This window comes from Mytilus galloprovincialis, chromosome 1 (genome assembly GCF_965363235.1).
Source record: "Mytilus galloprovincialis chromosome 1, xbMytGall1.hap1.1, whole genome shotgun sequence".
In the NCBI taxonomy this organism is placed as follows: domain Eukaryota; kingdom Metazoa; phylum Mollusca; class Bivalvia; order Mytilida; family Mytilidae; genus Mytilus; species Mytilus galloprovincialis.
In genome coordinates, this window is record NC_134838.1 from 127,619,988 (window position 1) to 127,633,594 (window position 13,607).

Below are 13,607 nucleotides of genomic sequence, written 5' to 3' on the forward strand. Positions count from 1 at the left end.
AATACTGAAATATTCTATCTTAATTTTGTATTTCTAATATGATTGAAGGCAATCTGGTTCTTTTGTCTGATTTTTTTTTAACAAAAATATTTTACATCAAATTTTAACTAAAGTAAAATCTCAGCTATCTTGTTTAGAGCTTAGAAAAGAACCTCAAAGAAGACTAAAACAGTAAAAAATGAATTCATTCTGCCATAAAGAAATAAATCTTTATTGATAAAAGTCAAAGAAATATGTGTCATAATCAGGTATTTTATTTTGAGCACAACAATAAATCACCTTCATTCAAAAAACAACAACAAATGTTTTAAGTCTGACCAAAATCACAGGTGTATATTAGACCACCCACTTTGTGTTATCAGTTATGCCTACAGCATAATACAAGATATTTCCTTCCAAAATTTTCCTAGTTTACCATGTTTCATTCATTACCTACAGTTAAATCTCTATCCCCAGAACTTTAATGGTTCTATAGAGATATAATCAAAGAACATCAAGGGAGGAAGGAAATTTACAACTGACTTCTAAAGTAAACACAAGCAGGTTGTTGTTTGTCAAAATCTAATTTAACTTTCATAATTAACTGCCTTTGTCCACATTCATCTTCTTTAAACAGATTGAAAAAAAATCATAGTTTAAATAACTTATATTGTTTCATCAATGAAGAATTTGACTTAAAAGAGGGACGAGAGATACCAAAGGGACAATCTAACTCATAAATCTAAAATAAACTGACAACGCCATGGCTAATGTGCCCAATATATACAAGCAACTTGTAAAAAAATTATAAAATTCTTTCATCTTACGAAGAAAGGATGGTCTATTTCTCTCTCTCTCTCTCTCTAATTTTAATATCAGAATATTTCAATTCTATGTAAAAACTTTTATGGTGAATCCTCATCATCTTTGTCCATTAAATACAACAAAATTACTTTTCTTGGAACAATTTGTATTCAATAACTTGTGTACCACTAAAATATAGATGCTCCTAGTGTAGAAATTTGTCTAATTCATTAGTTTGTTATGTATTTTTGTTTATGAGGTTCATTTTCAAAATTTAATATCCAAGACCTAACTAACCTTAACCTATTTAATTTTAAATGTGTTTCTTGTAGAAAGTATAAACTTATAATCAACTGGACACATTCTATGGGTAAAAAAACTGCACATTATAGAATGTAAACCTTTCTGAATCTTACAAGAATATAATGGAAAACTACTTTACTGTCATAATACACTACATATACTGCAAGTTTAATCATTTCTTTGGAAACTTGCCCTACCTGAAGTTCAATTAAAAATTCCACAAACATTTTATTTCTACCTACTAAATTAATGCTATGAAGCCTTCAATTGTTGATCACACATTTTGGAAGGCCTGTACCCCCAGATGACCACCCAGGATGGTAAATATCGTGCCAGGAATTCAGGACAGAGGAGTACCAATGTCAGATTTAATCATTCGACAGATGCCAGGAGGGATAATTAACCAAGCTTTCCTTAATGTTACATAAGGTTAACAAGCTCGCATATGTAACACAGTTTTCATCAGCAAGTGCTTTGTAAAATCATCAATCTGTAGAAGAGAATTGTTTCACAAAATATTCACAATTCACATTTGTAAACAATTGTGCAGGTGCTCCTTCAGAGAGAGAGAGAGACAGAGTAGTTCTTTATCAATAATAGGGGTGCCAAAATATATTTCAACTGATACCTAAGCTCAAACAACTGCTCAAAATGAGATTTTACTCAACACTTAGAACTGTTGTATTTATTTGTCAACAAGTTTTCTTTTACTTTGTCATATTTGTCTATTACAATAAAAGATTTTGCAGATTAAAAAAGGAAATATACAGGGAACTTTATTAACTTGTACTAACAATAAAACCTTGAAGTTAAACAAACTCAAAATCCATCTGGCTATTTTGAGCTCTGTAACAAGCCTGAAATTTGAGATGCAGGTGAACACCGACTTTATAGGTATACTTACAATGTAGTCCAGACTGAATTATGGGGACCAAGAACTTTAGCACCATCCCAGAAACAATCCAGAGGTGTTATAATCACACAAGGTGTTATCTTTTGGATGATCTGAAGAAGATAAAAATAAATATAAAAAATAAACAGGACATGAAATATGAAAAAAGTCCTTTTTGCATATATATTTGTTCTCATTTAAAAAGACTGGGGAAAATGTAAAAGTAGTTACACCCTAGTGTTATAGACAAAATACACATCACTTAGAAAACTCAAATCTATATCGACCCTTCACAAAGCTTTAAACAATATACAGTAGTTATCTTCTTTAGAATTAACAACCTCATTACAGGATTAGAAAATTTTGTACTTGACCATCCATACATATAGTCGTGCAAGTTTTGATAAATCAGGTGCTTTCTAGTTTGAGGGACTGAAATGAAAGCTTCTAATATAGGTCAGTATTCATCTATTCCTTTGGTTGTTTAAAAAAAACAAACTTGACCCCCTACAAAATCACAGCAGTTTCACATAAAACAGTGAAAAAAGCTAGAAAATTCTAAATTAAGGGAGATAACTCATGAAATAAAAAGTATAATACTTACTCCATCAATAAATGGGTCATCAAAAATAGGGAATTCAGCTAAATAACATAAATCATTAAATTTCCATGTCCTGAAAAAGATCATTTTATTTTTTTTATTATTCAAAATAATACAAAATGGTGCTATTTTTATTTTTTGAACTCACTATATGAAATTCCTAGTCTCTGCCTTATAATGAAAACTATCATTATTTTAACAGCAGTGGATAGATTATACAATCCTCCAATTAGACTGTTTGTTCTTGAAATGTTTTACAAAAATAAACATATGAATTCCATTAAATTATTTTCTTCTCAATATAAATACATGTATTTGAGGTTGTGTGTCTATGGTACATACGTTTCAAACAGGTCTACTTCTATCTCTGTAACTCTGAGTAATGTTTCTAAATGTAGCAATAAAGATTTTTGTGTTAATATATTCGATCCTTCTTTTGGTGTTTGAATAACAAGTTCGCTGGTGGTACCACTACCAACACCTACAGTGGCCTTTGTATACGCTAATTCTTCCTCTAATCTGCCACCAGCTGTAAAATAACATAGTTTGGTCAAAATTTTATATCATATAAATATCATATCAGCACTGATATATATAATGACAGACCCTTGTAACATATTATTGATTTCAAAATTTACTTATAATCCACATGCACACTAAAAATATAAGAATAAATTGTGGAATCTAGAGTGCATGCATGTTACAGTATACCAGGGGAAAGTCTCTCCCTTGACATTTCTTAATACTCCTCACATGACAAACCTAAACATTCTGACTTCAAAGAAATTCATGATCACTGAAGCAGTTTTGACAGTGGATCTAAAGTAATCATGACATATTTATTTTCAATGTTTCAAAATGATTTCTTTTCCTGACACAAAAAAAATGACTCAATTATAGGGTATGGAATAAATAATACAGTTATAAAACAAAAGTTTTGAGAGCAATACTTGTAAAAAGAAACAAAGACATTCTGAGATATCCCCCTCTACCTGGCGAGTCAGATCAATTTAATACTGATTCTATACTCACATAAACTCCTTTTTATTAGCAGGCATTCCAAAGAGAAAACAATGATTATTATATATAATTATAAGATTACCATGTAAATTGTTGTTTTAGTAAATGATCAAATTTTGCCTGTTTTTCTACAATCTGTTTGTTAACTGGTTATGATTTTACAGGAGATTTGCACTTTATTTGTATTTAGTATTTCAAATATTAGGCACAGAGAGAAATTATTTAAAAAATTGTAAATGTCATTGAATTTTGAAATATTTACTTTATAGCACAGAACCAATATTTAGTTAAGAAGGAGTAACAATAGCGGAAATATTATGACAATGACCTCGATAAAGTTTTGGATGACTGCCTTTAATATGATTGGATGACAGAACTAGCTGTGTGTGGCCCAGTGTTTGATGTAGACTAAAATGTCATATGTTTTTGTATGTACCTTGTACATAGTAAGTGCATTTTACACAAATCCTGTTTTACAACAGAAAAACAAATAGAAGTAAACCTTGGTATGTTGAATCTAGTCCAATTATAAACTTTCTTCTCCTTCACTCAGCTCATTAAATAACTTCTTATAATTTCACACTTAAATTTTTGGGAATATTCTTATATTTTTTAATCACTCTGATTTTCCAGTCAAACTAACTTAAAAAAAATAGTCAGCAAAATATTTTTTTAATCAGTGGCTCTTAGTGCAACCATTTTAAATTATTATTTGTTTTTACCCTCTTAACCTATTTATTGTATAACTTGCCCTCTTTCAACTTTCATACAAATAATAAACTTTATGTTTTTTTGGAACAAGTGATGTATGAAAACCTTCAAAAAATTTAATTAAATATTTTAACAGCAATGTTTAAATTGACATTGTCATGCAAGAAAGCTAAAGAATTATTCAAAAATACCATTTCTCAAGGAAAATTTCATTCATTGACCTCTACCAAAGTACAACCATTTACTATGACTAATTGATAGATCAATCCACATGCAAAATACATTTTATTCAAATGTGAATTTTAAAGTTCTGACAAAGAAAGTTGACAGACTTTATTGAATGGAGAAGTTGGCCGGAATGTTTGGCAGTAATTGGAGATTTGGCATGCAACACATTGATTCTGTTTAGTCAGGCAGTAAGATCTCACATCATGTTTCTGTGTACATGCTACCGTCAGGGTGGTACCCAATACAATGCTTAACATTTGTGTATTTTCTTCTTATTTTGTGGGTTTGCTATTGTGACTTTTTGTCAAAACACACACCGACTCTCAAAATCAACAAAATCAGGATGCAAAAAGGTTTGATAATTTCCCAAAATTTCTGTTTTAAAACAAATAACTCATTTTGATCTATATATATGTATATATATAATAATTTTACTTAAAATTGAGAATGGAAATGGGGAATATGTCAAAGAGACAACAACCCGACCATAGAGCAGACAACAGCCGAAGGCCACCAATGGGTCTTCAATGCAGCAAGAAACTTGCGAAAGAGCTTTATATAAACATTTTGTATTTCTTATTTTAGAAAGTTTTTACAAAGTGTTGGTGTTGTCATGTTTCATTTTGAAGTGTCAAGATTCATGTATGATACTCTTTTTTTCCTTTTTGCCATCATCTGACTAATGTCTAAGTCTCACCTATATCTACACCACAACATCATTCGTACAAGTCTCTCAAAAGCTAAAGCAATCAACTTGCCAGCATATACTCCCAAGGTATAAAAACCAACGTTTACAAAAGTATAAATTTAAAGTTTCTAAACAATGATAAGACCTACTTCTACCACAAACTTAAAGAGAAGATGAAAATTCTTTACCAAAAAAAAGGGGGGAATTTCATCCATGCATGCTATGTATCCGACATTTCACGACAAGACTTGATAGGGATGAATCAAAATCCACCACATTTGTAAACTTTTTACATGTTTTGTGTAATTATACCTGATTTCATTCTAATAGCAATAAATAACATTTATTACCCATTAATTATATTCCATCTTACTTGAGATACTAGTCGGCACAGAATCAATGGTATAATGGTTAAAAAAGATCATGGCCTTTGGCCAAAAATTGAAGAGCAAAAATAATCCTTAGCATACCACCATTCCTACTAAATGCATTGCACAAAAGTATTATCTGCAAATCTCAACAAGACAAAAGTAAGATATGAAATTACATAGGAACACCAACACAAGGGATATACAAGTTAACTGTAAATGTCTAATTGTTATCTAAATAACTAAACAATATTCATTCCTATACGGGTGGTCTGGTGTAAAATAAAAACAAATTGGTAAGATTTTAAACAGGAGAACATTAACTGGGTATATATGGTGTTTGAATGTTTGGATGGTTTTACTCTAGTCATTTTTTGGGTCTCTTTTTAGGCTTATAGCTTGCTGTTCGGTGTGAGCTGAAGACTGTACTTTGACCTACAGTATAATGGTTTACTTTTATAAAATGTGACATGGATGGAGAGTTGTTTCATTTGGCTCTCATACCTCATCTTCTTATATCTATTGTCATCATGGCTAATGTGAAATATCTGTCATACAACCAAGACAGGACAAAGGATGTGACCAGTTATACATGTTCCACTGGTCACCATGTACTGACATGCTCCACTGGTCACCATGTACTGATTCAGGGAAAATTTACAATATTTTCAATCAAATGAGAAGATATTTATTTGAGCTTCAGGTTTAAGAATTTTTACTGATTTATTTTGTCTTTTTCTTTTTGGTTAAAATTTTTATTTTTATAGCTGTTACATATATTATATATAACATTTTTTAAATATTCTCAAGTTATAAAATTAAAGCTTCATCATAATAAAGTTAACAAAAACAATAAAAATATTCTACATTTCAAAAGCATCATTCAAAATTAATTCTACATTTATCATTATTTTGATTGAGGGAGGAAAACAGAAAATAACCATTGTAACATACCTATCTGTATCAAAATAAGAAGACCGAGATCATCATGTATCCCCCCTCCAGGGTATATAAATTAATGTCTAAATGACATGCATTTGACAGTCCATTATAGGCAATTCTCCTCCACAAAAATATTAGCTTGAGATTGACTATTATCATATGTAGAATATTCAATTATTCTTAAGATATGGACATCCAGCAATTTAGACATGTTAAACTAATTCATGACACTTCAAAATATACAAAACGGATATCTTTATTTAAAATTTCCATGTTTCCAAAAAAACATCTTTCTTTTCTTTTGAAATGATTTTCAAGGACTATGAGAAAAGTTGAAAAAAGACCAAGAATCATCGGAATTTAAGATGACCTCATTTCCTAACCGAATGTATTGAAATATGAAAATGTACACAAAGGGATGAACATTTTTTTTTTACAAAATCTTCCAAATAATTGTTTGTCAGTACATTACTTAGACTGAGGATAATGTCCTATGAAATTATCATCTATAAAAAATTAAAACCTACAACAAACTTATCTATGTGGAAACTTAATGGCTAAAATAGATGTAGAACCTCTAAGTCAACGACACATGTCATGGAAGAGAAATCTAAGGACCAAATAATGTGGACAGTTCACCATAAACAACCTTGTGGCTTTCTTTTCTTTCTTTGGGAGTTGTGTTTTTTGTGTTTGTTTATGAACAGAACACTAAAAGGTACACATTTACTACCTAAGGCCATTTATGTTCAAATTTCACCTTGCTTTCAATCTAAAATTGTGAAACTTGTTATACTATGCTTTATAGGAACACTCCATTTAATGAAAAATCTCCTAATATTCATAAGAAGTGATTAAATGCTAAAACAAAGCTAAAACAAAAAAAGAGAAAAAAATAGGTTCTTTCAAAACATCAAAATTATCTCCCTTTAATATACCATATTTTTGACAGATTAACCTATTTCTGATTTACCTAGTATTGTAAACATTATTCTGTGTGTTATGCATAAACTCTACTAAATTCCAACAGAATTTAATGAAAATTGCACAGCACTTTTACTACTTATCAAAATTATCCCATTATAACTCAAGCAACGGGATATGCAGATTAAAAGAAATTTAGAAATAAAGCAAATTCTTTACAATTTTATTAATTATTAACATTGTCCAGAATTTGAATGATCTGTGGACATGTTGTAAAATTTTAATGGTAGAAGGTCATACACATAATAGTTATCTAGTAGTGTGTAAGGAGAGTTACCTCCTAATGATTATAACAAATCCATCAGATATTTTCATAGTACATTTTTTGTGAACTCAGTGTATATCTGTCTTAATGAAAAGAATGTATATACCAGAATTGAAATGTTTTTCTGTCATTTCTTAACAGAATAATCAGTAGAAACCACATAGTTGGCAATCACTTTAAACTAATGATAAAAAATTTCTCAGAAAGTAATATTAACCTTAAAGTTTGTGTTTATCATTAGAAGTAGCCCAAATAATTATCTACAAAAGCAAATCAGGATCATGTGTAGATGTATAACGGACAGAATCATCTAAAAGCAGGATTACAGGGGGGATATAGGAATTTTTGAAAGGGGGAGGGGGTGTAATTCCTGATAATTGAAGATATAAAACATTTGTGAACATTTAATAAAAAAAAATTATAGATAAATCATAAAATGAAAAAATGAGTTACAAAAATTCCTCAATGGGATAAAAAATTGTACTGATAAAAAAAAACCTACCCTTTTTGCCAATCAAGATGAATCTTCTGTAAACAGGGACAATTTTTATGTAAACAGGGACAATTTTTACTTAAATAAAATTTATATAAAATAAACTGTGTATTTAAGACACCTTTATTATGTGTAATTACGGGAAATCTTTTCCCTCCACGAGTCTATAAGCCTATTCAACACGACACACATAATATCTCCTCTTTCATTTAAAGTTAAGATTTCATCCCTTGGAAAGAAAATTGGTATTCATTATCAAAAGTTGGTCACACTATCAATGACCTAGGTAGAATACAAAGTATTTGATTCATTCAGCCATAAAAACCTCCATCAAGTGTAATACTAGTACACAAATTACATCAAATTATCAGTGGAATCCAGGTCAAACAACATTCACTATTCATATCACTTCAGATCATCTTAAAACCTGCTTTCACTTTTTAATCTGATCTTGACAGGGGAGATGGAAAAAATAATCTGGAAATGCAAAACCACAACAGAAACTCTTTTATTCATACATTTAAAATGTTTGGCTCAAAGATGTCCCCAATTTCTGGTTGATCTCCATTTTAACTGATTGATTGTTGGTGGATTAATGTCTAGAAGCAAATAGTTCATGTCTTTTCAACATGAGATTTACATATACATATAACAAAAAGCTACAATGAAGTACACAAACACTTCAATATAAACCTAATAAGGATTCATGCTAAATTAATCCGCCAAAATTACAAGCAAAATAAAAAAATGTTAATTGAATAAATGAAACCTGGAGAAAATTAAAATAATTAATATACCTCTGATAAAATGTAACATTCAAACCATACAATTCTTACCTACTCCTCTATGAGCCAACGTAATAAAATATATGCTTCAATTCAGAAATTTTATTGTAGATGATACATTATGTAAGAAATTCTGAAGTTATTTCTGATTTCTGGTGTAAAATTCATTTGTAGATGACAACATAAAAATATTTGTATTCCAACTGAAGCAGAATTTATATCTCACACATGCCCAAGCCATCAAAACTTTAATCAAAAAGATTGCAAGAACAGACTTTGTGTATAACACTAAATAATGCACTGGATATGTTGTTTACAAAGTATACTACTATATAATTATTATATGCTTTTGGCTTTATGATTTTATTATTAACTAGAAAGATGTGTTCAACATAAAACAGTTGTAAAATATTACTATCAGCAAAAAATCTTTCTTTGCATGCTGTTAAATGTTTTACAACAAAACCAGTTTTAGACTGAAAAGGTAACGACAGTCCTTCTTTCCCATTCAGTTATAGGACAAACGCCAAATTTCATCCTAAAATTTAGGAGATATCAAATTGCACAATTTATTGATGTTAATTAACCCATTCAACATATTACAACCTCTTATCAGACTCCCTGCTGGTAGAGATTAGAATCTGAGACTACTATCAGACCACTGACCATAGAGACAAATAGATCAAATCAGAAACAGTATATTGGTGTATATTTCAGAATTTGTAGAACACTATTGTATAGAAACTTATAGCGTGAAATCTGTTCCAGGAATACAACATATGTGTATATAGTATAAATATTTTTAAAAGAGTTCTTTGTATAAATATATTTGAAAGGATTTTTACAGGAATTAATTACTAAATTAATAAAGGATTTTGAAAAGGGGATGCAACAAGACACCGTTAGGAGTACCTACATTTGAATATGACCCTAATAAATTCTTGAATCAAAATTATTGGAAAACATTTTTTTATAGATATCATTACCTTATTTAGAAAATAATTCAAAATTAAGGTTTGAGAAAGGTTATTGATATTTGTTAACTTAAACCCTAGACTGTATGATCTATTTTAATATTTATTAACAAAAATAGTTCTAATCATTAGCAAAGTACAGAACAGTTCAAATAAAAACTAGACAAAATGATATCACCGCACTTCACTTGTGAAGTAACTGTATTATAACAAAGTCAATGTTGGATTTTTTTAAAAGATACTATTGTGTCTGGAAAACAAAAATGATACACCTCACAATCATTCCTAACAACAAATATAGTTGACCTCTCGATTATGTAAAGCTTTTAAGAAGTTAACTTACGCTGCCACCAGAATCACTCCGTATATCACGTTCTGCGACAAAAGCCACAGACTCGACAAAAATCAAAACCCTGACCACTTGAACATCTTCATGCACATACAGCCAGTAAAGTGAAAACTTTCTAGCATTCAAATTTATAAAAATTATGTGGAAAAGCTATATACCCATAAAGGGACAGACGGACATAAAGATGGAAGGGAGCAGGACTTACGGACCAGGAGTTAAAAACAATATGACCCCTCTCAACTTTTTTTGTTATTTCTAGATTTGGCCACTTTATTTGCAGGCTTGACAAATAGCGAATTTTAAAACTGGAACTATTAAAAATGTCAAAACTTGTGTTGGATTTTTGACACCGTTACTAAGCTTAAAAGAGAAAACATTTTCAAAGTGTGCCTGTGGTACAAGAACATTTAATTCGATAACTTCTCAAGTTTCATTCCAGTTTACAAAAAAATATTTTTCAAAATCAGTAATTTCTTATTCATATTTATATTGTAGATTTAGTTTTATGCTTAAATATAAAAAATAAAATACTGAATACAAATACTCTGTTTTCAAATGTTTGCATTGCCAAAATTTGTATCATAAAAAGGGGGGTCTTTTATAGATAAAATTCAAAAGTCATAATATTTGCCACTAGCTGATTCTGATAACAATCTATTTATGTGGAACAGTACTTTGACAGTACATAGTACACATGTGGTAATTTCTGGTCAGTCATCTAAAATATTGTGGTAATCAGAAGCTTTCCTGCTGTGACGACAATTAAACAAGTGTTTGAATAAATTATTTATCAATAATCTGTTAATTGGATAATGTTCTGGCTATTTTGCTGAAGAAACTCAAAATCTGGCGTTTGTCCTATAACTGCATTGAATAAAACACACAAAAATAAAACTGCCTTTTAGATTCTCTTATTAAAATGTTCTTAACCATGTGTGATAGACCACCAAGAATTTAATATACTGAATGACATTAAAGTTTCTTTCCAACTGCATTTATTTAAAACTTTTCCAAAACAGCCAGTTGTTTTCTATAAAGCATACCACAATCTCGGACTTCATTCAGTAAAGTATGTATGACCCTAAAGGTGACGTAAATATATCATTCAGATTTTTCTTTAGATTTCCAGATATTACTTTAAAATTGCTTAATCAAGAAAAAAAATTGTTAGCATATAAAGTTTAAAGCATACAAAAATTAGATGTACAGTTTTCCCATGCAAAATTGCTTTGGTTAGAGGTTTGCCTTAAGAACCCGTATGCAGAAGACCTCCCAAGAAAACGGTAATCTCGTTACCAAAATATCTGATTAAGATGAACTGATAATACACTATTGTTATTTTTGTAATTAATATTTGACTTTTTTGTTACCAAATCTTGTTGAAAAAGGAGTGCCAATCTGATATTACACAAATGCTCAAAAGTCAGTTTAGAGAATATTGATAATTTGCAAGGTAGATGTAATCACGTCCTTTGTTTATCGATTTTATCACAACCAATCTAATGACTTTAATGAGCGGGAATAATCAAACTTATGACCAGTGAGTGTGCGATTGTTCGACTATAACCGTCAACAATCTCTGATGATTTCAGCGTTCCTAATATAACAGACGAGACCACACACAGTCAAGATCAAATTTCTAGGTCACAAAACAAGATGGCGGCTTACTTGCTTTTATCAATTCAAGCGCTGTTTGTGAATGAATATACTGCCTCACATTATACCTAACGAATGTATAAAGATGAAAATACACATTTAACACGATTACTTACCTTCTACCCAAAGAGCTTCAACATCAGTTTCAAATTTGACCAGTTTGAATCCGATGCAACACAACGACAACAATAGTAATCCCATAAACAAAACTTTCCCACAATGTAATTGTATGAAACAACCAATACTGAACATATAATTTTGCAGATGCCATCGTACCCACAACGCACATTTATTCCCATCTGCTTTACCCTGCAAATAAAAAAAGAAAATGTAGACGTACACTTTATTGATGGTCAAATTATAACTATTGGGAAAACAAAAACATATTGAAAGTGGATGAAGATAAGCATTTTTCGGCATACAAATATGGACCATTCATGCATATGAGATAACAGTTAAAATTCTGGAACTTAGACTTATTTGCCATCAAAAAAATATGCCAAAAAGTATGGATAAATCTAACTTCATTATTATGTGATGTTGTAATAGATGACATTACCCTAAGGCTAAAACACACATCAATTCACAATGTTTTAATATACATGGAATTTCTTCTAACAAATGTAATTTTTCTCCACTAATGAACTACACAACATGTTATGTTATTACAGAAAAAGAACTCACAGAGAGTTGTGATAGAAATGAGGTCATGGAGATGCCTCGCTTCACATACCTTTTTGACTTGTTTATACGCTATCCTGGCATCCACAAAACTAGTCCTCGTTAACAAATCCTCATCAATTTGTGAATTAGTGCCCCTCCTTCGAATACTCATGATTTCCCGTTTTTGAAGGGGGAATTCACAAAATAAACTATGTCATTTGAATGCTATTCGAACCCACGTGGAATGTTGTTCGGTTTATACACTATTAATTAACATCGATGTTATTATCACACAGTTTGAAATGCATGTAAGTACATCTTTATATCAGAAAATTTCTTCATAATTCTGAAGTCCTCATAGAAGATAAAATCCAAACAAAACACTGTAAGCTCCATACATCCGATATCATTCTTTGCGAACTTCAAGACTCCCGATTTTGCGTTAAGCTCCGCCTCCTCGTAATGACTGACAAGATGATATCGTGTTTGTCTGTTATCGGATTGGCCAGATTTAAATAGGATTGCTCAAGTAACAGCAGCTTACATTAGTTGCTAAGCAACAGTTCACCACAGTGCGCGGACCACACAAGATGCGAGAACTACCACAGCGTTAAATAAACGGCATATTTTCTGAAGGAATCCCGTACTTAATTGCTGTGTAAGACCGACTACAAATGTCACAAGCCAGTGAGTTTGTCACACAAAGAGAAACTTGTAGTTTAATGAACTAAATCTTTGCTTACTGAATTATCGTGATTATCAAGCCCACCGGATATATAAAGCAAATAGATTTCTTATGAAAAGGCAGAATTTTTATTTTTAATTTTACAAATCATATCAACTATTGTGTAATTGTCTAATGTGTTACAGTTGATCTTCTAGTTCAATATTACGAATTAATT

At 30.4% G+C, this 13,607-nt stretch overlaps 1 protein-coding gene across 1 annotated transcript in view; it reads right to left on the reverse strand.

Moving 5' to 3' along the window:
• The window catches only part of LOC143058483 (protein patched homolog 1-like), a 35,843-nt gene extending 22,521 nt beyond the window's left edge, over positions 1 to 13,322 (reverse strand). Inside the window, exons 1-5 of the mRNA XM_076231969.1 lie at positions 12,776 to 13,322; positions 12,159 to 12,351; positions 2,922 to 3,108; positions 2,583 to 2,652; positions 1,991 to 2,091 (exon numbers count right to left, since the gene is read on the reverse strand). Of these exons, the coding sequence (XP_076088084.1) occupies positions 1,991 to 2,091; positions 2,583 to 2,652; positions 2,922 to 3,108; positions 12,159 to 12,351; positions 12,776 to 12,877 (653 nt within the window). The 5' untranslated portion in view covers positions 12,878 to 13,322. The remainder of the gene's footprint in view (positions 1 to 1,990; positions 2,092 to 2,582; positions 2,653 to 2,921; positions 3,109 to 12,158; positions 12,352 to 12,775) is intronic.
• Between the last annotated feature and the right edge of the window lie 285 nt (positions 13,323 to 13,607).